Below are 26,732 nucleotides of genomic sequence, written 5' to 3'. Positions count from 1 at the left end.
CAGACCTGGTGAGAGGCCCTTTAACTAGGCGCAGTTAGAACGCGGGCGAGAACTTGCGTGGGCAAGGAGCGCGCAGATAACGCAAGCAACCAGAGAACAGCGTCTGCGCGCGGCGTCGCGTCGCCGTATCTGCTCCGTTCAGGTGCGCTTGGTGACGTGGCGCGAAGATTCCGTCTTCCCTCCCGCAACACCTGACCCGCTAGCGGTCGTGACGTGGCGTCGCAGCTAATGAGAATTTAGGCACCGTTTCACCGCTACATACGCCGCCAGCTTTTTCGCTGAATGGGCTATTTGATGCGTTCGCATCAAAACGGATGCTTTGTGTAACTGTGCGAACTTAACGTTCCTCATTGCGTGTGCATACACACATGTGTGTGCCCACATTTCTTTTCCTTTTGCCCTTTTCTCTTTTTTTTTATTTTTACGTTAGCCGTCGTTGCCCACTCGGTAGCTCGCCATCGTATTTTTTTAAACACATGCACACAATTGGCAGAAAGATTAAGGAGAGGAGAAGCAAGCTGGAAACTGTCGCAGTACTGCTGATAACGAACTGAAGTTCAACTTAGCCGCACGATGCCTCCGCACTGGCAACGTTCAGCTAACATGCGACAAGAGATTTCGACAGCGAGAAGTAAATAAAAGAAAAATACTAACAAAGATAATAGTCGGAGCAACAAGGATCCTTAATACCGTATAATGGTTTTAGCTTTCATTACAAACGTTGAACGCGCCTAAATCTGCTTCTGCAAAACTACATTCGAAAAATGGTCGTTCGCGCGCCTAGCAAGAGCATCACATCAGACTTGTAGAGTAGTACAACTAAAGAAAACCGAAGGCTAAGACAACGAAAAAATAAATTCTGGCATTTTACGTGCCAAAACCACGATTTGATTATGAAGCACGCCGTAGCGGGGGGGACAGCGGAACGTGCCCCCAATGCACGGGACACGAGCGCTTTTGCATTTCGCCCCCATCGAAATATGGCCGCCGCGGCCGGGACTTCATCCCGCGACCTCGTGCTTAGCAGCGCAACATCATATCCGCTAAGTCACCGCGGCGGGTCGAGGGTCTGACAAACTTAAGCGCAATCAAAGACAATGGATGAGGAGAAGCGCAGATGACAGAGCGTTACCCTACAAAACAAAATTATAAACATTGCTAGATGAAAGACTATAAACAAAATCACCTGAGCGAGATTCACTGCGGGTTACACACGGAATCGCCTAAACAAACTGGAGACACGGTGGTAGTTCTTCCGTTTCATTTCATGAAAAGGATCCTTTCGTCTGAAACGTCTGCACACCAGCGTCTCCCGCGCGCTGGCCATCGACCGTGTAAAACTAAATATGCCTGCCCTTGCCAGATCACTGAAGCCAAGCAGCATTGCTGTCGGTCAGTCCTTCGGTGTGACACCAGCTGAGAACAATCGAACGCTGGTGGCTGGAATAGAGCCATCCTGAAAAGGGCAGTCGCGGCGTCCGCGGTGCCAGATGACCCCAGCCTCACACTAACGACCATCCTCGTCAAACAAAAGCGGAAGGCGATGCGCATGACGGGGCTGAAGGAAACGCGTTCACCATGCTTACGGACGGTTGCCCGAACAGGGGCGCGATGACGTAAGACTCACGAAATTGCATCGCGAAGTAAGTGGTCTCTGCGATTTCCACTTTTTTTTTTTTTCACTGCGCAGTTCCAAGCTAGTTCATGCAAGAGTGACGACGTGGTGCAAGTCTTCTGCTTCTTCGTTCGCATATCGCACCTTTTGCTGCTGGCATTGTCCAGCATGCGCTGCGACTGTACTGAGAAATCACATTTTTGTCAGAATCGCGGCTGCCGCGCCGTAAGGCAAATGATGGACAGTGGCTCTTAGCCAGCACTCCGATAACGAACATGAGTACCATAACGGTCTATATTTGCAATGCCGGCGTGTTCTCTAGTGAGACGGGAAAGACATCTGACATCATAACATCGCGAAGAGGTCGTAAGGAACTTCATTGAATTCAAGTTCAATATCCTTTTCTGCCTCTCTCGGGACACGTTCGAGGCCCAGGTAGTAATACTCGCGCCACCAGCAGCGAAGGAGAACTGGCTGCAAAGGAGTTGCGAACACTGTCTTCCATAACATAATCACAGGTATATAGATATTCAAGTATGCTTTTTTCAAAACATAATCTCCTATGAATATACAAATTAAAGGCAGCAAAGTATTGCTACCACATTGTGCCACTATAGTTACAAAGAAAAAGAACTGGTTGCAAAGTATTAGTAGTAGAAATCAGTCGTTTATTGTTTAAATGAACAGATAAAGTAAACGCAAGGCAAGGAGGTTACGGCTGACCACGTTAACTGTCTAGCGCAGCCTGCTGACACCTGAACAGCGGCCAGCAGGGCTGTAGGGGGTCGGGGAGTAAAACTACATGGATAGGTTTAGGTAAAAAGTTATCCGTAGTTCGCTTGAGAAGTGACTTCCTCGAGAGAGTTGGTCAACCGGCATTGCACACCGGCACTGGAGTTGCAAACACCGTTGCAACTCCACCTTCGCAGCCAGCTGAACACGAAGAGAAAAAAGCTTTCTAAGCTGTTGGCTCGCAAACCGCACCTTATCACAAATCAAAGAAATTCGCCACTTCTTTCTTTTTTTTTTTAAGTCCTGTCCAGTGGTGGCAAGTCAAACAGAACACCCAGCGAGCAAATAGAACAACCTGCATCCTCAGCACGGCTCCATTTTACTGCAGCACACCGAGTATTTCGAACATGTAAAAGACACTACACGTTAAACGATGGCAAAAGAATCGTTTTTTTCTCTCTCTCTCTCTCTCTCTCTTAATACACGCAGCTAATGACCAACTCGTTCATTTGCTTATTGCAGGGGTCAGACAGCAGACAGTTCTTGTTATAAAAAAACGCGACACGAATAATAGTAGACTAAATCCATGTTTAACTACTTTGTAATTACGAGTACTGACTAGAAAACGTACAAGCCGTCATCTTACTAGTTTGAATTTACTTCAGTTAAGTCTGCAGCACGCCTTGGAATAAAATTATGTAGCCGAAATATTTATCGGCAGTCTATCGTAATTCGACCAAAGGAGATAAAGCGCCAGTCTCGGCAAAGCAAAGGCATCTATCTCTACACTGGGACCCAGACAACCCTTTATCTTGAAGAAGGGTAAAAAGAAGGACACCGACCACTGAATGAATACAAGAAAAGACGTGTCCTTCTTTTTACCCTTCTTCATGATGCCTCCCGACCAGACGGGCTTCCGTCAAAACCTCGACTTCAGCCCTTTATCTTCCATAGATGTCCATAGAACGTGATGTTTGAGACATTCCACAAATCCTATAGATATCTAGATTTATACAAACGGCATTACAAATACACACACCCTGGATAATCTAAGTCCCATACAGATCGCGTAGCTGTAACGTTGTAAGGACATCGCAGCTGGACATATGCGACCTCTAATGGACGTTCACTTCAGACATGCAGAGGTCTACAGAACGCCTAGTGGACATTTGTCATTCCACGCTAGCGAGTTATACTTGCAGGAGTAAAAGCCGATGTACTATAAGGGTCAGGGACAAATTCATCACAATGATCTCAGCAGACGCTGTGCGGCAGAACGCCCACACAGCAGAACCAGACACATCACGTGCACACGCCTGCAACCCGGCAGCGCAGCGTACTCGATCCGCTGGGCCTCCAGCATGGCACATAAGCATATCAAATTAACTAAAGTCTTAAAAGCAAATTGTAAATAGGCAGATTAGATGTACGCATGTGAAACGCAGACATTATAGTTTCCAACTATAATATGAACAAATGAGAAAACAAAATTATGTCGCAGGGAAACTGGAAAAAAAAAGGCCTTTGGCCGGGGCAACTATTCATGTGTGGTCGGAAAAAAGCCTTTTTGTCATGTTAACCACGCTCATTAGGCGGTATGGTATCAGCAGCGGAACGTGACATAGCTACGCGTTATCACGTTTTGGGACAATAATTATCTGAACATTTTAGACGAGCCTTCACTCTTCCCTCTTTTACTTTTTAAAAAATTAGGTGCGTGGTACCTAAATGCGCAATAAAGCTCGGGGGAACTGAGCGCATGCAAAGGTACGGCATCTTAATTAAATGTTCCAAGAAAACTTGTGCAGCAACCCGATATGACGAAGCCCGTACATCTCTACGACGCCACAAAGAGTCTAATCCTAAAGTAAAATGAACGTCGATAAGACATCGGTTGATATTTGCAAAAGACATGCTATTAGGACGTCATTCAGATGTTATGTTGAGACGTGGACGAATGGATCATACCTGGATCTTGAAAGGACATCGATGGTTCATTGAGAAACGAGACTGCTGGAACAGCGAAGCGGCGAGTAAGCAGTACGCAAAACGACCATCAAATGCGTGGCCGATCATGAATATAAACAAGCCCCAATCGCCTTCCCACAACCGAACATTCGGAGAAACCAGATGTCAAATCCTGATAAACTGAATCGGAAATTGCACAAAACCATCGGCCATTTGCGTACTCGATTCGCAAGGGCACCATGCGATTCCGTTAATCGCACTATATGTATATGCTATCGAACATTCGCACACCTCTAGGAAATGGCGCTATCTTCCTGGTTGTTTATTCATGTGACACTAATTCGCCCTATTCTGAGAAAGTTATGACCGTATACTGAACTCGTCCGCTCACAAATGTGCTATGCGGAAAAGAGGAGGCTGGAAGGGATGTCCGAACCAAGCGCAGAGAAATATCGCTGCAGTGGTTATCTTATGCTATACGACTGTTATCTGCGCATATTTTTCAGCGCTTCAGAATCGCGCTATGTACTTCGGTCCTATTTTTTTTTTTCTCGCTATAGGCGGCACCTTGGTAGCAACAGGGTATCGAAAGCTAAAGCGACATCCATGTAATCTAAGATTACACTGCGGGCAAATTTACCCGATAACATCCGTTATACACAGTTCATATCAATTGGACACGCCTTTTTTTTTTTTTTAGCCTGTCAAGCAATTAATTTCAAATTAAAGTCGTGTCATTGTATGATACGCTTGCAAGAGAACTTTCATGGAAATGCTACATTATTGTGTGACGAAGATGTACATAGGAGTGCACGAAATAAATGACCAAATTAGGGCTCTGATTTATTGTGCCCATGTTAACATGTTCCGAGATCCCCAAAACGTGAGACTTGGGCGCAGGAGAACACAAATAACGGTTTTTTTTTTTTCTCCCACATTTTTCTTGACAAACTGGAGTCGCGCACAGATGCCGACTTCACAAGTGCGTGAAAAACAATTCAGCGGTCATCGGCTTCGTTGAGGAAATAAAAAGTGCTTTCCGTTTCGCTTTCCTCTTATAAAATCCCACCAGCAAAACACTGCATGGAATACATACAATGAGCCGTACTAGGACAGCAATTAACAAGACGCACGTGGGCGTCCGCTGACGCTACCGAAACTCACCGATCGCATACAGGAGCAGATGACGGGTCGGACCCATGCTGTCTCCACGCTCCCTTTCACAACACACAGCCGTAGTCGGAGTCTGGCCAAAGCACACTCCAGTGGTCAGCGTATTCCGTTTGGGATGTCGATTATTCACCACAACGACGTTGCACTGCTGCCTTGCAAACCAAACGACGAGCCACCGACAACGCGCACACAAATCATCGCGCCGCGCGGACCGACGCGAGGCTTACGTACCCACACAACGCGCAACCCAGCACAAAATGCGCGCTGCTCGCAGAAGCCAGCCAGCCGCGAGCCAGCCAAGCCAGCGAAACCAGCGACGCTCACAGGAACGCGCAAAAATCAACGCAAAACTCACCCGCCGGAAGTGAGGTCACATTTTGTGACGTCATAAAAACGGAAGCTACAAAGGACGCGCGCTTTTTTTTTTCTCTCCGTCTTCTCCTCTGTCGTCTGCTCTCGCGTTTCGACTCGCGTTCCGTTGGTGTGACGCACCCGCCGCTTCACGGCGGCTTTCGCGACTTCGAAACCGTTTTTCTGAATTTTTCAACCGCTGCTTTCGCCTGCGCCGCGGGCATCGTATTCCCTTGCGCACAGAGATTACAGAAAAGCTACTCCGATCAAATTTCGCGGCAGTGCCAGATCTTTGTGGAGCTTTGCGTAGTCCCTTGAAAAATGAGCCCGCTTACAGGGCAAAAGCTGAAGCAGTTTTGCACTAGACATTTGTGATTAATTGCAAAGAGATTCTAGTTTCGCAAAATAAGAGAGACGCTAAAATGCCAAATGGCGTAAGTAATAGGCTTTAGCTAGATTTAGGTATCTGCTTTTCACTTTCTTTTGGGAAATGACGTGTGACACCAACGAACGAGCATAAATGAGCGCTTCGGCAGCATGAGAAGTGACGCCTCCGGGAACCATAATGAAAGGCGGGGAAAGTGCATCTGTATATCACGCCGCAATATGACAGCACGTCAATGTTTGCGAAACTGTGGTAAAATATTTTACCGCAGGTTGCATGTGCAATTAAAATTTGTTGCTGAACAAGCAGTCACTGTACATGTGATTAAAAACATATCGATTAAGTATGGCTGAGTAATAAGTTCGTGATATTCAGAAAAATACTTTATACCTTGGTTGTATATTGAAAAGCGTGTGGGTTAATTCTGCGAAACTAACTTAAGTTGTCAAGACTTAAAACATATACGACAAAAAGAAAGACAAAGTTGCATGAAAAGCGCATTTAGTACATATACGATGCAGCTGCTCTTCCCTGGCTTCTTTATCTCTAGTTTCTAGTCTGAAACTGTTTAAAGTGCAGAATTTCCTCACGTATTAAAACTACATCTACATACCACGACCCATCGCCATGCACAACCATCTGTTCTAGCTCACTATGTCTTATATGTCGTAGGCGGTTCAGTGCCTTGTCGTTACGCGGGTTTTCAAATTTACCATTTCTCACATGGCCTCAGGGCATCTGTTGATGCGACCGAAGGTGCTGTTCCTCTTGGCTGGCAGAGATTTGCACGTCTGTCCTTGTGCATGTGCTATGTGTACTTCAATCATGGTGCACAATACAATTACGTTGCCGACGGCTTATGATGGCTGTGTTCAGTCTACCTTGACATGCATCACATGGTCCTCCACCAGAGCGTTTTCTCCACTTCTGTCATCTCCTGGAGCGACTCTACCCTAGAAGCGATGGTGGGCAATGTGGACAAGGTCGTCGCGTGATTCGGTTTCGGACGCACCGACGCAACCTGAACCGTCGAGGCACTGTCGAACTGTTCTGGAACGAAGAGCTCACGGGATGACCGCACTATCCTGGACCACAGCGACTTAAGTGCGGGTCGCTCATCATGATCCGTCCGACAGGCCCCGCGCGCCGAGTGGAACTGGCTGCATCGCGTCCTCCCCAGGATAGCCTGCTCAAGCAAAGGCTGCAGCACGAGCCTTTCGGCGTCAGGGTCGCTTGCATCGCATGACTTGGCGGCTGTTATGTCCTGCTTCGGAGACACGTCTCCCCCATGTCCCTCCAGACGGCTATAATGACACACCTCATCTCCGTCGTCGACGAAAGGGTATCTGCTGCGCATACGGCGGACGTTGTACGCGATTAGGAGCACTGCAAAAAGACCGGCGGTTCCGAAAGCTGCGCAATACGTCCAGGTTTCGTGGCGTGGGACGAATTTGCTCCCATCGCTGGGTTTCAGCAGTCCGGAAAATCCCGTACCGGGGCCAATGATTTTCTCGCCGATTTCGGAGACTGCGGCCGTAGCGGCTGAGCTATTCTCCTTCAGGGTACTCTCGAAGGGTTGTCGCAGCCCCTCGCGCTGCCTTGCGTACTGTGCCTTGATGCCCGGTAGGAAAAGGTCTTCGCGCCAGTCGTCGGCGCCCCCGGTTGTACTGGCTCCATCAGCAAGGATTGCTGTGCACAAGGCCACCAGTAGGTACAATGAGAGGCACTCCCGCATGGGGGATACTGTGGTTCTCGACGTCCGCCCACATGAAGCGCCAATCCACGCGTGGACTCTGCGATACACGCCGACGAGGCCGCCTAGCGCGCTGGTAGCCAGGAAATGGGACAAGCAGTAATCTCAGATGATGATGACGATAATGATGACTTCAATACACTTGTGGCACATACCCACCGACCGATTCATAGCGGCCTTAAAACGGGTTCGGACAAATTTTGCATGTAGACGCGCAAGGTACAGCTACAGTAAAACATTCGCACCACAATTTGTGTGAGACGTCTCATATTAAGAGAGCTACGGACGTTTACAGAAGTTACCCTATTCCATAGCCATGCTTTTTCTCCTCGTCTCGTTCGCCGAGTGATTGGGGCTGAGCTCCGCCTTCACTGGCTCTGCGTCAGGCTGGGACGTTGTGACGTCTACTTCCGTTTGTCTTCAAGCCAGCGTGTGAAGCCTCTCGAACCTCTCCCTTTGCCAGCCACCTGGCAGTCGATCCCAAGCGAGAGCTATCGAAGCAGCGTTCTGTCGCGAGCATCCTATGGTGGAGCAAAGCTAACCAGTCAAACAAATAGCTACTATTGCTGTAACCAAGTGTAAAACATTTTAAACATCTAGAAAAACAACTTTTTCACGATCACGCTTTTGCCAAGAATTTACACCAGCAGCAAAGTAGGCTACACTTGGACACTGCTATATTATTTCTGTGTTTGGTTGAACTCAAGCTAGCTGTGCCACCATGTGTGGCTGCACCGCGCAGACTCCGCTCATCCCGTAAAACGCCCAGGCCCAGTTCTCTTGCGCTTGCGTTTACCCGAATACCGGACAGACAAAGCACCATTGCGGTACACAGTAATCCTTCGGCGTGAAATGACGGCCGCAAACGCGTAGATGCTGGTGCCGATCGGATACTGACAACCATGCAGCGCTGCAGCCACTCCGCTAGCGTGTTTGCCTTGCAGAGGGATACGATGTCGCAGCTTGACATGTCGCCGATTTCTACGTTTGCAACCCGCAACACAAGGGCGAACCATGGTGCTCGCAAAAAGGCAAATCGAGACCAACACAGACCGCGCAGCTCGCGTCAACATGGAGCACGTTGTAACACAAGCACACTACTACACACGACGCTTACTGTGTGCCGGAAGTGCTTGAGTGTAGTGATAAATCCTCCTTGTGCCTTCTATTTCTGTTACTTTCATATTTATGGAAACAAATTAAGTAACATTCCAACTATTACGAACAGAATTTGTTCACCATAGAATTGCACTGGCGTCAGATGGTCACCTCACGTTCCTTGATCATGGGCTACTGAAAACTCTGCGGAATGGTGTGATGCGATTGGTAGCGATGTACATTTTTAAAACCCTATAATAAATTACACGCTTTACAGGGAACGCTTAAATGCATCACTTAACGATAACGATCCAACACAATGCGACGGTGGATAAGATATTTGGCACTGTTTGGCGTAAAAAATGATGTATGAAACGACGAGATCTCGTTTACAAACAACTCTAAAGCCTCCTTATCAAATTGTAAACACCTTTGTTTGCAGTGAAACGAAAACAAACAACGAATAACAATTGTTTAGTCACCGTTGCCACCGGCGCCGATCTTAAAATTGAAACGTAAACATGGCTGCTGTTCATCTACGTCACCACATGCCTGACGACTTACGGTTGACTATGCTCTCCCGTACGACACCTACTCGGCAACCGCAAGCGTTGCTGCTGTTGCGCGTCGTACGAACTGTAGAAGCTGTGGCTGTGTTTTAACCTGTTTGCAAGATGATTCCTTGGTTGTTCCTTTTTCTAGCAGGCGTACCGACTTGTAAGTAAAGTTGCTATCGCTGCGGTGCTTAATTTGTTGAGCCATGACTTCCGTTAAAGCTTGGTCAAAAGTCGGGGTGCGGCTGTCTACACTCCCCTGAACGTACCTCCGAAGTTGTCAAACTTCCGCTCTCAACGATCGGTGTTTTCTGCATTTCTAGTTCGAAAGTTATTTATGCATGCGCACGATGAACAGCGTTATTCTAACTTGTACCGTGTAAATAGCGGTCGCCAGTGTCACTCATGACTTTCGTGGCTCTGAAACTCCGATTGATGACACGATCCTTGCTTGTCTTATTGCAGGCTTTGCTTTGGAATGCTACGTGTGTACGAGTCAAGACAAAAATAACGAAAAGTGCACCGAGACCATCAAAACGTGCGATCCTTCTGAAACGCGCTGCCTTACCGAAGTTCGCTGGGGAAGTGAGTATAAAAAGAAATTATACACTGCCAGTAGCAGTTCGCGCTTCTGTTGCTAGATTTTCCACCTAGTTATATCGAATGTTGTTCAGAATGTGGTTTACCATCCCGGCATAAGTACCGCCGTCAAAATCGCCTTTGGGCGCGTCATGTATACGCAATCTCCACAGTTTTAGGCTTGAAAAATACGAAGCCCGTTATTGGATTTTGTTTAGCAGAGTGTCTTCAGTCACATATTAAATTTGACGTTGTCACTGTGTGAAATGCATCTGATATAGGATGCTAACGAGCTCTGGCGTGAACATGTAACTGACACAAGTCAGTCCTTTGTGAATGGACAATGGTAACATCAGCTGAGTGTTTTAAGCCAGACACTGGTGCTCATAGCCATAGGAAACTAACACCAAAAGTGATGGACCACCCATCTCTACAAATTGATCTTCACTGAATGTAGTGATGAGGCTTAGCCAGTTCTTTGTCTCAATGCAACGTGAAAGTAGCAGAGCTTTAATTCATTTCGAGAAGCAGGCAAAAAAACCACTGTGGACGTATAGAAGGTTTTCGGCTTTTAAAAGAGGGGGCATAAGTTTGTCATCTACTGTTTACATGCTGCATGATTGGATTGCTGTTGTCGTGATATCAACTTAGTTTGCTTGGCAAGTGGAGTGGGTAGGTGAGACAGACTGTACATATGTAGGTGCTAGTTTACCTGTATGTTCTCATTAGATGAACACTTACCTGAATCCCACTGTCTTGTCATTTTTTTTCTTTTGTATACACTGTGGGGTATTGAGCCATCGTGTCTGCACCACTTCATTTAGGCACTGTATATAAGGTAAATGTTCATTTTGTTCATTTGGTAGTCCAGCGTTGTCCTCACTCATCTACAGTAAACTTACAAAGTTAGCAGGACAGAGTCATGGTAGGGTGGGACTTGCACACCAACAGTGCTGAAACTCCCAACACTATACTTGAACGCGTCCGTGCTTGATAGTGGAGATATGACAGTAGAGAAATTCTTCTTACACGTGTGCACTACTGCCTTGCCTGTCAGTTATTATCAGGTGGTACGGCTATTATCACGCCACCACGTTGTGGATCAGTTATCTTTGCAGTGCCCTTTGCCTCTCCAGGTTAATATGAGGAACTGTAAACTGTCACCATGTATGCTTCATTGTGTGGTTCCGTGAGGACTGTGAACTTTGTGCTAAATGGAGCTTCACCCTCTGCATTTCAAGTAATCCTGACTAAAATGCATGCACTGTAGTCAGTACCATGAAGCACTTCAAATAAAGTGATACTTTAGATAAACCAATTTCATTATAACGATGGCTTACTGTATTATCAACTTAGTCACATGTTTGTTGCCACTAGTTTCGCAAAGCCTGATCCTGGTCATAAAACTGACACGAAAGCAAACAAGCCCCTGACGAAGGACAAAAAGAATACAATCTAAATATATCAGCCTCTAATTAGTACTAAGCTTTTACATCTCTAAATTTAAAAGGTGGATTAATGAGCCCATGGCAGCACCTTTTAAAAATTGTGTATAATGTGTTTGTGTTTGGCATTAAGGTAGCAATATCTCAGAAACTACCTCGAAACAAAAGTTTTCAACTGTGCCGTATATGAATGCAATTAATAGACAGCTATAGTGGAGCATTCGAGGTCCACTCCACTCAAACCGACACATTTTAACGATCTGCACATAGCTACTCAGTAGAATGCTAGTGGGAACGCTAATGCACATGGGCACAACGCTCATATCGGCAGCAGAATGTAGAATGCTGCCCACGTTCCACTAGGGACCCAATTGAGTGGAGCTCGAGGGTGTGTCTGCTTGGTTTCTTTGTCGCTTCACGGATAAGCTAAGAATGTGCAGCTCACATCTCTTTGAGACGCGCTTGTTGAATAAGAGAAACCAGTACAGCTCATGCATCCACTGGTGCACATAAAATGTGAGTGGAGGGGAGCATAAGCAATGCTCTGCTAAAACTGTGCATTGTCAATTAACTATTTCTCCTGCAATGTTTTCGCTGCCTTCCTCTCTTCTTTGTCCCTGGTGCACTTTAAGCTGCGCTGACAGCTGCACTTGAAGCTGCACTTGCTCCAGCGATCATCATGCTGTAATGGTTTCAGGGCTGTTGTATCATTTCTCACCACATTCCTCGTCACCAAATGACACCTCCGCCACATCAGTAATGAAATTTCCTCAGTGTATTTCACCAGGCCTTGCTGCCAACAAATTTTACTTGAGTGAAACACACAATTACTGTCAAGGAGTATGGTGGCCGACACACCACACCCTTGACACCTCAGCCTATTTTGATAGAATTTCACAATGCTTGTCCAATTATTATAGATGCGAGAGACATGAGGCTATGAAAACACACAGGATAGGGGAAGGCGAAGCTGGTGATGAGTGCATTGCTTGCTCCGGAGCAGATAGCCATCACTTGAGACCAGAAATGTAAAATTCAAAGCTGAAGTTCTTTATTTTTGTGTGTTTGTTAGAGTTCTCGACTCTCGCCTGAACCTCTTGTGCCATCAGTAGTGTAGGTATGCACCCCCAAACAACACTGTCAAAAGGTGCAGACACTGACTGTGGCAACAAGGACACCTTAAGATGTAAGCTTCTGCAACAAATTCATGCAAGTGCTGCTGTCATTGGTAGCAGCATGAGGCACTACTATGTGAATGTAAATGAGATGTAAAATGAGACGCTTTTCTTTTTGTCTGCTTTTCTCTTGAATTTCGAGGTTGAATAAATTTTGTTTGCACATGCCAACTTTTTTTTTCTTGTGTGTGTGTGTGTGTGTGTCTGTGATGAACACAGAACCATACAAGGAAGCCTTTGAAGTGAAATGATCTACTGCCAAAATTGCAACTTTAAGCTAGGTAGAACTTTCTCTGTGGGAGTTATGTATCAGTGAAGATTTCACAATTCTATAAAGACATTTATTCCTCCAGTTCTGCAGAAAATACTGTCAGTAAGGGGATTGATGAGTCCCTGTGTGACTCCTGTCAAATTGAAAAATTGCAGGTACACCTTACTGGGCTCCATCTGGTGAGAAGCAGTACTACATCAGCAAGCACTGTTCCACTGAGGAACACTGTATCAACCAGACTGTGGTGTATCGAGAGCGCTGTGATCGCATCTGGTACAATGACTGGGAATGTGTAGAATGCTGTACTGGTGACCGCTGCAACTATTATGTAACGGTATGGCTGCTTTATTTTGTACTGTAGAACCTGTTAACCCTTTCCATGCCAGCTCTTTTTCGGAAAATCGCGAAAATTTGACGAATTCTTTTATGAATCATCCATTCTGAGCAGCTTTCATTATCGAAATATGAGCAGTTCTTTTATTATTTTCTATTGTCTTTTACTGTGAATTAATTTTTTATGTTATGTTGAGTTGCAGATAGGCAAGGCTACAGAAACAGTGCAATATTTAGTGGAAAAGAATTCAAATATGCTTTTGTTGCTTATATTCTTCATGAGATATGTTATAGCTGGTGCGGCATAGAAAACAAACTGCAGAGGTGTGGCGGCAAAGGGTTTTGTGGAGCCACGTCCGCCGTGAGAGAGGTCGCTAGGGGCTTTAAGTTTTCATCGTTGTTGTTAGTTGTACGAAGTTGAAGCTCCAAACATGGTGCACTAAGACTTCTTGTCTAATTGTTTATGTGAGGTGAATAAATGTCCAAAAACACATTTCAACATTGAAGAAGGCAGCCGTTGTCGCTGCAACCTGCTCATTCTGTGCCACCATATTCAACACCCAGGAGAGTCGGACTGCTGCTTCGTTGCCGCCAGCTGCAAGCTCAAAAAATCTGTTTTCGAGGAAGCTGGTGCCATTTGCATAACTAACTTCTAAAAATGAACTTGTATTCTATTTAATAGCGGAGGATTCAAACCAATATGACGAAACAGCTGCCACTCATCTGTGGCGCTCTATAGACGAAAGGAAAACCCTGGACGAGTGAAACTCGTCACTCACATATTTTGGACAAAATACCTGAACAAGAGAGATATGTCCTTGGTGTGGAAAGGGTTAATGAAGTATGCTGTGCTATAATATGTAATCATATGTAAGGTGTTCCTTTTTATGTGGTACACTTTCTTTTACAAAAACTCATATCTAGGCCCCAGCCATATATGCAGATACATTTCATGGCTAGGTGGACATTAGTAGCGAGAAAAATATTGATGATAACCTAAATAATTACCTAAAATGTGCTAACTTACTTATTAATTATACACTTTAGAGCAATTGTTGTAATCATGAAATTTAAGCAAAGGAGCAGTGAATTCATGTCTGTTCAGAAGAAATCATAAGCCTGGCACCACTTTCGGGATTTCCGTCTGCAAAATCGCCTAAGGGATGCATTGTGCTCCAGTTGAGATTGTCCTGAGCTGTTAGAGGCATGCTTCTGGGAAACTGTTTACTGGAATGCCAATGTATTTCATAGCACATTTTAAGGTTGCAACAAGAACAACACACAACACATCAAAACAGCCATGAAAACAAGAAGATAACTACAAGCTGCAATAAAAAAAGACTGGTATGATCAGGCAGTGCCCGAACAAGGGAACATAGTGTACTGTGGCTGGTAGCACTGGCCATCTAGAGCCTTTGGTAGCACAAAGTTTCTTCCCGCATGCCTCTATCACTGCCAGTAAGCGCCCACAGCGGTAGCACAGTGGCTGTGGTATTGCGCTGCTGAGCTCCAGGTCGCAGGTTCGACCTCAACCATAGCAGCCGCATTCCATTGGAGGCAAAATGCAAAAGCACTTGTGTGCTTAGATTTAGGTGCATGTTAAAGAAATCCACATGATCAAAATTAGTGTGGAGTACCTCGTTACAGTGTGCCTCATAATAAGATTATGGTGTTTGCACATAAAACCTGATAATTTATTTCCAGTATGCAAGCAACAGCCACAGACGTAAACAAGTGCAGTGACTGGTTTGCAACGTTTTGAGGCATAAAAATTGAAAAAATTACAGGAACAATATTTCTGTGTGTGAAGTTGTGCCTCAAGCTTATCGGGATTGCCACCATCACACCAGCTGCTGACCAAAGCGATTATTCTACAATCACCAACACATGGCAGTTATCATGGGCATGTACAATCCAATGGCTACAGTGTTGGCAAAGGACCCTTCATATAACGTTATGCACATTCCAAAGAAAGCGTGGCGATCAAGGCTTCATAATGAAACATTGGAATTTCTCAGTGGAAAGGCTGCTGTGGAAAGCACTGTAGGAAGTGTGCACATGTGTAGTGTGCACACTGTACACGCGCACACTGCACACACTGCCAAGCACATGCCTGTAAGCATGTGTCGTCAGTATCCAAGTTTCTCAAGAAGTACTTTGTTGCATTTTGCACACGTATCTTTGTGCTCATATGTTGTGGAGTTTATTAAACCTAACTTTGTTTTATGCGTCGCCCTTTTCTGCTTATGAAGGGCTTGCAAACCCTTCTGTGATGCCAAGTCACTTCAAACTTGGGGGGGAAAACTGCATCTGGAGAATAGAATATGTGTCAACAAGCCTTTGGGGACAAATGTATTAGCAATGAATGGTATAGTCATTTCAAAATGCAAAGGCTGATGAAGATTGCCAAAGTGGTTGACATTCCACTTCAATAACATTTGCATTAATGCAGTTCACGAGTTGGTTCTCCTTAATCGCCGTTTGTCTCTCACAGAGATTCCTGAATATGTAGGCATCGGCTTAGATTGTTCTGAGGAAATTCTGACGCGATAACTGAACATGCATCGCGTCACTGATAAATTCGGGCCCTATGTGTTTGCTGAGAACCAGAAAGTGAACTGTGTTAACATCAGTCAAGAATGACTATCATGTCAGTGCTGATGTAAACTTATTGAAAACAATTGGCATAGAAAACAGAACCTGGGTCCACAGCTATGACATCGAAACCAAGACTCAATCGTCATTGTGGTTGCGACAAGGATCGCCCCAACTGAAGAAAGCTTGGACGAGCCGATCCAGCATGGAGATAACGTTGGTGGCTTTCTTTGATTCACAATAGATTCCACTTGGCCAAGGACTTCTATATTTAGCATTTTGAAGGGTCTGAGGGAAGCCATATGCCAGAAGAGGTCTCAGCCATGGATAAACCAGAGTTGGATGTTGCACCATGACAATGCACCAGCTCACTTTTTGTGTTCTGTGCACAATTTTCTGTCAGTAAACAAATTACTTTTGTGCACCAGTTACTCTACCATAAGTTGTAGTCTGCTTGATAGAACACCATTTCAGCACATTTCATGAGATCAAGAAGAATGCAGAGGAGTTGGTCATTATGCCCAAGAAGTGTAAGGCAAAGGGAATTAACTACATTGAAGGCAACAAAATTTAGCAACTCGCATCTACCAAAATAATGTTCTTATTGCAATAGAACCATCCCCTTCCTTAAAATAAAGGCTTTATTCATTCATTGCAATAGTGCTGCCTTTTTTTGTCACCTATTGTGCTACTTCGCATAACTCACCTAGACCAGAGAAGGTAGCACAAAATGCATAACGAAATCAAAATTAGTATATGATCATCAGTAGGCCTGCTTTGCTGCTTGCAGAAGCTCGGCAGACAGCGAAGATTCTGACGCAAAGACACTGTGAACAGCTTCACCTTTTTGAAGAAGACCATGAAAATCCATTAATATGTGCCTTTGCCTGTCAAAATTATCCCATGCTTTTGGCATTTAGGTCGACGAGGCCATGATGGACAGCAGAGAGACTGCGGCATTAACCCTTCCCATGATGGTGTAGCCACTTGTACATCCCACTCCACCAGAAATGTTTTTGGGCTTGTTATGTCAAAGCACAGAGGAAGTGTAGGAGAATGGAAAATCAAGCAAGTTGGAATGTATCCATTGTAGCAGCACACACAAAAGACACACACCAAAAAGGGAAGGAATTCAAGATGGGCATTGATGACACAGCTGAAGAAATGTGATGAGAGCCAGAAACAGGCAATCACAAAGGGACCACAATGCGATTTGCTAAAAAAGCAATAAGACAGTCGCGTGTTGTTTGTGGAGGCGCTGAGAGACGGTGTTGAAAATCGCCAGTTAGATATACATGTACTATTTCATTAAACTTAGATTGAATTGAACTCTGAATTTTCCATGGACTCTATTCAATGCATTTCTTGAACTTAATAAATTGTTCGGAGAACAAAATTTGCAATTTCTAAGGCTCAGAAGAGTTACAAAATGTGAGCTGTCTAAAACAATGGTAAGATACATCGATATTGCCTTGTGTGGCGCAATTTTCCTACAGGATGTCGTCTACTTCACGGGCCAAGAATGAGGTTTACATCATTGGTGGCACTGTTTTCTGTTCTGTCCAGCATTATTCACAGCTGTACGGTGCCTACAGTGGTGAAATAAGTTAAATATTCACATTGCATGTGATGAACCTTTCACAAGAGTCCCTGGGCTATTCACAAAAGTGATTGCTTATTGTAAGAAATTACTGCATGAATGGAAGAAAGGAACGCACATACTGTCATGCGGTTTCCAAGTGTCTTCTTGTGTAGTGTCCCATTTTTCCATTTGTGCAGTAATTTCTTGTGATAATCATGAATCAACTAGGTCTAAAGATACTGTACTGAAGTAGCTGGAAGTGATAACAGCCTACAGGGACTTTGAGCGCACCCAGCATTTTATCAGTGTTGTTTCTCTGACCTGAATTAGTTTGCACATTCCTTTGTGAGAGCTAGTTAAAACTTCGTGTCACATAGCCATGTTAAACATAGTTTTGCAGTGCACTGATAGCCATTGTGTCCGTCAGAAATTGTCTGCTTGCAGAAGCTCGGCAGCACTGCTGTATACTGTATTCGTGGGCCTATACTGTATTCGTGGGCCATGTTCACATTGAAACTCATGGTTTTGTAGAATTATAAATACAGTCTTTATTATGACAATGAAAGCCAGTGTCATGCCCTGCATGATGTGTAGTGGAAGCACAATACACCGGGATGTTCTGCATGTAGAATCAGATGAGTAACGGCACGTAGAGTCTGTACTACAGTCTGGTATTCACAACATGAGCACCACAGAGTCACATTTTGCTGGTTTTTTTTTTCTTGGTCGCAGCTCGGTGCAGGTCTCTCAAGGCCATCAGCATGGACCTGCATAGTTGCCGCTGCTATTGCTCTCCTGGCCTCCTACGCCAAGGCATCATGATGTGGTGTCTTCTGCCTTCCTCACGGTTGTCATTGTCCCTCACAGATCGTTGCACTCCAGCTTTTGGTATGTGAGGGCGTTTTGTGAGGGTATCCACCTTCCTCCACTTTGCACGGTTCATCATATTTAGCAATACTGATTCTCAGGAGTGGTTTCCACGATGCTCTTCAGCTGTATAGAAATAATTTAATACAAATTGCTGTGCAGTGAAAATTCTGCATCAAGATTCATGCTAGGGCGACAGGCAGGAGTTCAGTTATTTTGGTTAATAGTAGTTACAGTTGTTAATAGTCTGTTGCCTATCAGAGAGTCTGGTTTTCAGTATTCTTTTAAGGTTAATCTATTTTAGAAAGCATGCTGCGAAGCTCACTATAGGTACCTGCAGTGAAGGTTCCTATGCTGACAGCAGCACTGTAATATTAAGCTAGTGAGTAGTGAAGGCAGCTTTTAGTAGGATGCTCACTCTTTCATGGCACCAACTACTGTTGCTAAACTAGGCACATGACTGTCCTGTTTCAGCTAAACATATGACTGGGCTTGAAATTTTTTAGAACATGAGATTTTTGAAAGAGTGTGCAGTCTTGCTGCACAGCATGTATTTAGAAGTTGGTGTGTTGTTCTACTACTACTGTACAGACTGCTCATTTGGGTTTTGAGGGTATGCATGTCAAATGTGGGTGGTGCTATAGACATTTGATTGAAATATGGCTTTCAAGTCTGGCTTCACCTGAAAAATATTGTTCACAGTTCTGTTCTCTTGACCTTTGTGGTCAGCAATGCAAGTGTGTGTTCCAGTGTTGAGGCAAGTTCAATCAGCAGTGTCTGTGCCAGGCTGAGTGTGCCATGCATACAAGTGATGAAACAGATGTGTGCTCAGATTGCTTAGAATGTGGTCTGATATTTTATTGAAGCCCAAGCGGTTGGTGTCTGCTGCTTGGTATGCAACACCGCCATTTTCACGGTTTTTAGCCCAGCAGACTTTCCAGCATATTGGCTGGTAAATAAATTTGAATTTCAAGCGTTGACAATGCCATTGGATGTGTCGAAGCAATAAAAAAGCTTACACTAATTTACAGTTATACAGTGGACTTCCATTAATTGAACTCTGGCCAATTCGATTTCTTGGTTAAGCCAAGTTCGGTTGATTAATTCGATCATGACTAAAGGTTCCAACTGGTCCTCATGCATTTCTATGGGCCCAAACTTTTGTTGTTCAGATCCTAAAATTGGCCTTTGTAGGATAATTAGAATTTGGCCAGCCAGCACATACGCAGCTTGACCCCTATGGTGATGCCAACAGTGGCCCCTTTAGCGGCAGTATGTCTCAGCAGAGTTTAGGGGACAGTGAATGCGTTGAGAACACAACACTAAAAATCTCCCATTGTAAATGTCTGTTCTCGGCCTGCCCTAGGATATACTTAAGCAATAACTGTAGCTCGCACTATCTGATTACAGCAGAACCTCGTTCATACATTTTAGAAAAAAAATCACGAGAAAAACACACCAACCGGGAGAACGCACAATGCAAGGTCATTAAAAAATTTGTCAGACTCAACTGTAGTTGACATCTACGTAATGCGAAGCATTGCGCATGTCATTGCAGCACGAGAGGCTGATGTGCGCTGAGCTGGTGGGGCCCGAGCGACCCGAGACATGCATTCTCGTCTTTAATGTGATGACGTTGAGGGCCCCATGGCACTCAAATCCACTGTCGGTGTCGGACGTCATTTCGTGAAAAATCATTCTGAACCACAACTACGCAGGCCCTCCGCATGGTGCAGAGTCGTTACTGAACTAACTGAATTCCTCAAAGTAAAATGCGTAAAATCGTATAGTACGTCCTAAACACAACCTACAGACATGATAGTGTAGGAGTTTAATTTGAATATACCAGAAAACATAATTCTGTTACGCATTAACTCAAACACAAATTTCTTTTCCCGTGTTTCTACTATTCATAAAGCGGCATGGCCCACTCAGTTCCTTGCAACAACACCATAGCGCTCACCTCCGCGTGTCCACAAGAAAGCTGCATTTGCTGGGGAAGCATGACAAGCAGTCAGGGGTCTTTGAATGCTACCGCGTTCCACTCTTAAAGGCGAAGCTTAAGCATCCTCCAAATTTTTGTGGCTACAGCAAGCTTATGTTTGCACTCGTCGAAGTCAAAATGGGTCAGCAGCTTCTTCAGGCATTAAGTTTTGGTGTCAGTTTTGATGTGCTCATATGGTGCGCGATAGGAAATGCTGACATGGGCACGAGATATCAACACCTGTTAAGCTGGCGAAGCCCGAACGGTCCGTTGTTGTCTTTTAACACGACAGCGTTAAGGGCCCCACGTCGAAGAAAATTGGGCGTCCCGTGTCCAGCGTCAGCAGTCTTTTCGTGAAATGTCATTCCGAACCACGCATACCCAACCACTCTTCTACCATCACAGTTCCTCATACCTTGTCCTTCATTCCTTACAAAGTTATTCCTCGGAATTTTGAGAATGACAGCCATGAACAAATGTAACGGGAAAAAGAAACACCGACAGTGTATACTTTTAATGTTATATATTCTCAGACTGAAATATTAAATGTGCGAAACAGTAACAGGAGATCCGCCCACTCAAGAGGCTGCGTTTCTACCAGAAAGTTCACCTTCGTGCATAGCATTCGCCACGAGCATTTCCCAGTAAACATTATGGCTACATAACCTGCGGTTGCCGGGAAGTGTGAAAAGCAGTCAACGATCTTTGAATGCTATCACGTTCGACTCTTAAAGGCAAAGCTTAAGCATCCTCCAAATTTTTATTGTGTAGCATTTCGAAAACAAAATTGAGCTGGTGGTCTTTGCCAGAATCTAATGCCACCATAGTGAAACATGATCCTCACTTCGCGCTGCCGGCAGCAGTGCATTTGGGTTACGGTTACCGTCTTTTAAAAGCGTTCAGTATGCTTTCAATGGCACTATGCCGCGCGTGCTGCCACAAGTGAAGATGCTTATTCCAATAGGATTGGTGGCAATAAAGAGAGGTTCTTGTTGGGGAGGGAAAATTGTGGTAAAGTGCAGTGCAGTATCTGTCTCTCAGTTGAGGACACCTCAACCGCACTGCGCAGGGGGGGGGGGGGGGGGGGACAAAAGTAGAGGAAGAGAAAGGGCAGGCACCAGAGGCAGCAGACCATGGCAATAGCAGAAAATGCATGGCATGCGATGACCAGTGAGAGTATTTGTCAGTACCAGGATAGGAAACAAAGTGCACAACGGCATTTTCACATTGCACATACTGCCGAGTATTGTGGGAAAGCTACTGTGGGGTGTGGCTACTGTTCTTGATTGGGCGCGCCTCGCTCCTTTTGTTGTTTGCATGGGATCTAGCGGCCGGAAAATGTATTGTACGACTGCGGTTTGTAGATGTACTGAACGTTAGTGCCAAAAGATCGTGTTTCTGGGAACGTACCAACCAGCAAGAAAGTAGCGAAACTGTAATATGATTTCTGTGTCCTCAATGGTGAATGTTGGCACTGGGAAATCGTGTGAAACAGGATTGTATTAACGAGGTTCTACTATACGGTATTTACCCAATTCTAATGTGCGGCTTTTTAATATCTTTTTTCAAGAAAATTGGGCCGAAAATTGCCAGCAAGGTACAATCGTGTATGAAACTGAAACCTCCTTCACGGCATTCGTATGCTTTATTTACCGCATAACATATGTTTACTGCTGTGTAGCAGAATTTAAAAACATGCGGTGAAGCCGACTTTAGGAAACCGGCCACCATTGTGCAATATATTAGACTTAATGAGAGCAGCATTCCGGGCAAGTTGGTAATCCATTACTCAAGTATTATTGTGCAACAAAAAAGACATGGACGTAAGAGAAGGCACACCCTGTGCTTGATGTGTCTTCTTCAAGAGAGACACATCCGTGTCTCTTTTGTTGCGCAATAATACTTGAGTAACATATTAGACCCTTCCCCATTTTGTTTCGCTAAAAAATTGGGTGCACATTAAATTTCTACTTTTCTTTGGGAGATTTGATGTAATTTCTGTTAGTTCTTTTACTTTGGGCACATAGAAAGTAGGCGCACGTTAGATTCGAGAGCGTGTTAGAGTCGGGCAAAAACTGCCAAATGTATCGGTGCTGCGTTTTCATGTTTTTCTGCCTCTTGTTTAATTTGACCTGTTTGATAACAGAAGTTGACCGTAATACCCTTGTCATTATAGTATGGCAGCCTTGCAGTGCACACTTCTGAATGATTCGATTTGTTCTTGGGAACATGTAATGTGCAAATCAAGATATCTGAGGTCAAGAAGATGGGACATACATGAACTTGCAGGTACGTATGTATACTGTCAAACCTATGTGTAACAAATGTGGATATAATGAATTATTGGCTGTAATGAAGTAACCAAGAAGTTTGATTGGTCGTGCTTTATTTCAAAGGAGTATTCTCCTCTTATAAGAAAATAGTCATGTTTGTTAAACATGACATGGCAGTGGCAAAATTGTGCTTATTTGTGTGAACAGCTGCCTTGTCTGTAGGTGTTTATCTTGCAATAAAGTCATAGTCCTGACGAGCTGCTGTTGCATGGTGGAGCAGCCTTCAATGCTCCCTTTGCCTCTCAAGGTTGGTATGGAGGAAAGCAAAGGGCTGTGCTGCACCCAGTGGTTTCATTCAGATTTCCCACTTCGTGCCTTGTACTAGGCTGAGTCTGGTGCCACTCCACTTATAATAATCTGGTCTAAATTTTATGTATGGCAGTCAGAACCATGAAAACTTTGTATAAAGTGATTTCTTTATAACAAGGGTTTACTATATATATTGTACTGTAAACTAAGGAGCAGTGGGGCTGTGGCTAGGAGAGGGAGAACGACGACGAGAGAGAGCCAAACCTTCTTTCGGTGCTCGTAAACTTGAATCTCGTAAATCTCGAATCGAATAGATCTCGGAAACTTGAAAACGCCACTGCTCAGAAGAGCAAGTTAAGTATCAAGAAGTGTAAATGTTTGTGCCAGTAATGAAACTTATTTGCAACATTCAGTGGCAAGTCCTTTGTTTCACTGTCTCTACATTGTTCTTGCCATGCACTGCACATTGAACTGCTCTTTGTCCTGTATAAGGCACCAGAAACTCTGTGGACAGAAGCGCACAGGAAATACTTGCCTTCCACTTATGCACATGCTTGAGACTTGCATCTTTAAGCTGGAGGTGAAGCTTTGCACTGCATATTTGCTGCTGTTGCCATTCAGCACAAAACATTGAGGGAACATTCCACATATTCATGGTAGTGAAAGGTTGTACAGCAGACTATAATGCTCATTACAAGAATTCACATTTATGAAAACTGAGGAACTGTACAGTTCTGCTGTAATGCAATTGGACATATTCTGCTGACTTGTTGATCAGCTGTTGTGCAAGAATTTCAAAAACTTATGCTTGCATGGAAAAAATTTAACTGCAATATTTATCTGTAGTAAACTTCCATATTCATATTTTCTGTTTTAAATTCACGAATTAAGGTCACTAATTGGGCGCCTGGGAAAATCACCTGTTTTGCATGTCACTCTGCCAGCACTGGTAGTTTGCAATAGTAAAAACAGAACTGCTCAGCTACTGCTTAGGGCATGGTAGTGTTCACTAGATTTTTGTAAGGTACCGTTTCTTTAACTGCATCTTGCTGAAGAGTGCTATGGTTCTACAGGGGGACATTTATAATCTACAGAAACTTTCACTTTTCACAACACTTCTTGTGAGCTAAGCCACAATATTCAGAAGTACTTGGTCATCCTGGGTCTCTTCAAAGTATTCGATAGCTGTATTTTCTACCTTGATGTCTGTCGTAATGTAAGTTTATCATGTAAACTTGTCCTTTACGTGTTTTTCATCTTCCCTCTGTTGTTATTAACCATATCATAAGAAGCCAATAAACAAAGACGCTACGGATAACATAGGGGAAAAAACTTGTACTTAATAATTGAATTAAAGAAAATGATAAATTAATGGCAATGAAAGTGGATGAAAAACCTTGCCGCAGGTGGGGAACAATCCCATGTCTTCGCATTACGTGTGCGATGCTATTATGTTAGCTTCTTATGATATGATTAATAAAAATCAGGCCCCTCGGTTAACCCACTTTCCTCTGTGTTGTTATTGTCACTCATCTTGTTCCCCTTTCCCTTTCAACAAGTGCAGCACTCTTTCTCAAAGTTATTAGGCTTAACTTGTGTAACTAGGTATAATGCAAGAAAACTTTGTTGCTCTTACTATGGAGGAACCTACTGCTCAGTTCATACTGCTAATATGTTCTGACAGTAGAGAAGCATAGTTGTGATTCCAGATTGTGTGTCCTTACAGCTTGGAATTTTTTACATAACTACAAAAGTGTCTGCCATAAGCAGAAAATGCAGACTAAAATGGAACTGTTTCGAATTCTTTAGAACTTGCCCCTTTATGTGCGACTACTTACCAGCTACATACTTGTACAGTGTGAGATATTGGTCTTGAATTTTATTAGAGCTGTATAACCACTTTTGTGCTCTAGTGTATTGACAGCTTTCACCGAGTACAAGATATTCCCTATTGGCTTTCCTTCACCTGTCATTAAAGAGGGAGGATAAGTTGCGTTTCTTTGTCATAGGGTGGCTTTTGTTCAGTATACAACTGTGCACTAGTGATGTTTTTATCCTGATGAGCTCAGAACTGCCTGCCGACTGCACTGCATTCTTACAATTGTTTTTGTGCCTTTAAAGGACATACATCTGTTATGCCTTTAAATGAGAAACGCTCAGCTCTTTTTTTTTTCATTTTTAAAATTAACATATACCTTACACAGGTTGCTTGTAATGTTATGAATAAACACATGGCTATATTCACTATGTTGGAACATTCGTGCCATGATGTTTTGTTTGGCATAACTTGATAGCATTCCACCAAGTACCATGGCATTCACAACTTGCAATCATTGGTTTTGATTTTATAAGTGCAAGCAAAGTTAACTGAATTTTGTGTTTTATTAAAAAGCAGTTTTACAAATGAGCAGACTTGTTGGTGACCAGGTTGATATCCGTCCATTTTTTGTACATAAAGTATCTTCTTTTGCATCTTCGCAGTCATACATATACATATATATATATACTTTTACTCAAGAAATATATATTTGTGGCTTTTCAGTAACTTTTTGAGTGTGTCTTCACTTTCTTGTGACATGTTTTCAAGTTCTTAGAAAAATTTGGTTTATGTTGGATATTTTAGAGTGGCACAAGCTGCAAAGGCCTGGTTGCATAATGTGTATCACATGTTTATGTCCATGAAAGTGGGCTGCTTTGTACACACAATGATCTGTACAACAAAGCGAGATGTTGAGACGTATTATTGTGACTTGATGCCTTTATATTGTTTATCTCATGTACAATAAATGAAGACACCTGTTTGAGAACATGACCTTGTTTAGTTATTTTTACTGCTAAGAACAAGCCACAGTGCTTTTCAATCAGCAGTACTTCTTATTTATAAATGTGACCGTCTATTGCTCTGCATTACACTACCAGAGGGAATAGTTAACTTTATGCTTTTAAGTATAGGCTGGTGTATAATTTAGAACTGCTCTAAGACACTCTTATCCACAGTTAGCTGTGGTTAAATTATTAAAATGATTTTGTCAGCTTTGCTGCAGTACATATTTTGTTATGTCGCAAAAGTATGAAAACAAGTACTGGTTGGTGTCATAGACCACATTTAAAGGAAAATGCTAAAAAAGGAGAATAAAAAAATTAATTGCTTTAAGGGTCTTTGAAAAGATTTTTGTCATACCACCTGCTACCTAGAGTACTATCTGGACATAAAAAGCATCTCTCATGGAATGCTTTTGTACAAGGATTTTATGTCTTGCACTATGTGTGCTATGTTTACAGTGATAAAAGTTATTAGGCATTACCCTCCTTTCAAGATGTAGCATTAGCCTCAACTCGTATACCATGTGGCCATTGCTATGTCCCATTATCTTGGGAACAACGTAATACGGTAACACGAGTGCTGTCTACTGGTTGATTTGAACTGAGTGTGTTCCAGCATCCCTTTCTGGTGCAGTTTTTCTTGGTAAAGGGGCCCTGAACCACTGCTTGGGCTTGGTGAAATAACATAGTCCGCAGGTAGCATATGCTGCTGTGAACACCTCAGCCAAGTTTTGCGGTTGTACGCGGTGCTTGGAGCTCACAAGCGGAGCACGAAGTCACCTTCTCTCAAGCACTCTCTTTTCAACAGAAGCCTGCTCCTCATTCTTTTCTGGACGCTTTATTTCCTGATAAAGCAGATTCCCATGC

At 43.8% G+C, this 26,732-nt stretch overlaps 3 protein-coding genes across 4 annotated transcripts in view; 1 reads left to right on the top strand and 2 right to left on the bottom strand.

Moving 5' to 3' along the window:
• LOC139054519 (uncharacterized) overlaps positions 1-5,844 on the bottom strand; it is a 485,755-nt gene extending 479,911 nt beyond the window's left edge. The window contains exon 1 of the mRNA XM_070531599.1: positions 5,480-5,844. Within this exon, the coding sequence (XP_070387700.1) occupies positions 5,480-5,516 (37 nt within the window). The 5' untranslated portion in view covers positions 5,517-5,844. The remainder of the gene's footprint in view (positions 1-5,479) is intronic.
• A 3,775-nt stretch (positions 5,845-9,619) lies between these two features.
• On the top strand, positions 9,620-25,851 carry LOC135903955 (UPAR/Ly6 domain-containing protein cold-like). Its single transcript, XM_065434468.1, has 4 exons — positions 9,620-9,792; positions 10,095-10,214; positions 13,255-13,433; positions 18,342-25,851. The coding sequence occupies exons 1-4, from the start codon at positions 9,750-9,752 to the stop codon at positions 18,429-18,431; spliced, it is 432 nt and encodes a 143-aa protein (XP_065290540.1). The 5' UTR covers positions 9,620-9,749; the 3' UTR covers positions 18,432-25,851.
• alpha-Catr (alpha-catenin related) overlaps positions 18,469-26,732 on the bottom strand; it is a 184,164-nt gene continuing 175,900 nt past the window's right edge. Inside the window, exon 17 of one of the 2 annotated variants that reach the window (XR_010564968.2) lies at positions 18,469-18,602. Coding sequence is in view for 1 of the 2 variants with exons in the window: in XM_065434444.2 (XP_065290516.1) it covers positions 18,558-18,602 (45 nt within the window). In the remaining variant the exon portion in view is untranslated. The remainder of the gene's footprint in view (positions 18,603-26,732) is intronic. The other variant, XM_065434444.2, reaches the window with a different exon arrangement.

The sequence above is a fragment of the Dermacentor albipictus genome, chromosome 1 (genome assembly GCF_038994185.2).
Source record: "Dermacentor albipictus isolate Rhodes 1998 colony chromosome 1, USDA_Dalb.pri_finalv2, whole genome shotgun sequence".
Taxonomy (NCBI): domain Eukaryota; kingdom Metazoa; phylum Arthropoda; class Arachnida; order Ixodida; family Ixodidae; genus Dermacentor; species Dermacentor albipictus.
This window is presented reverse-complemented; position numbering and strand designations above follow the sequence as displayed.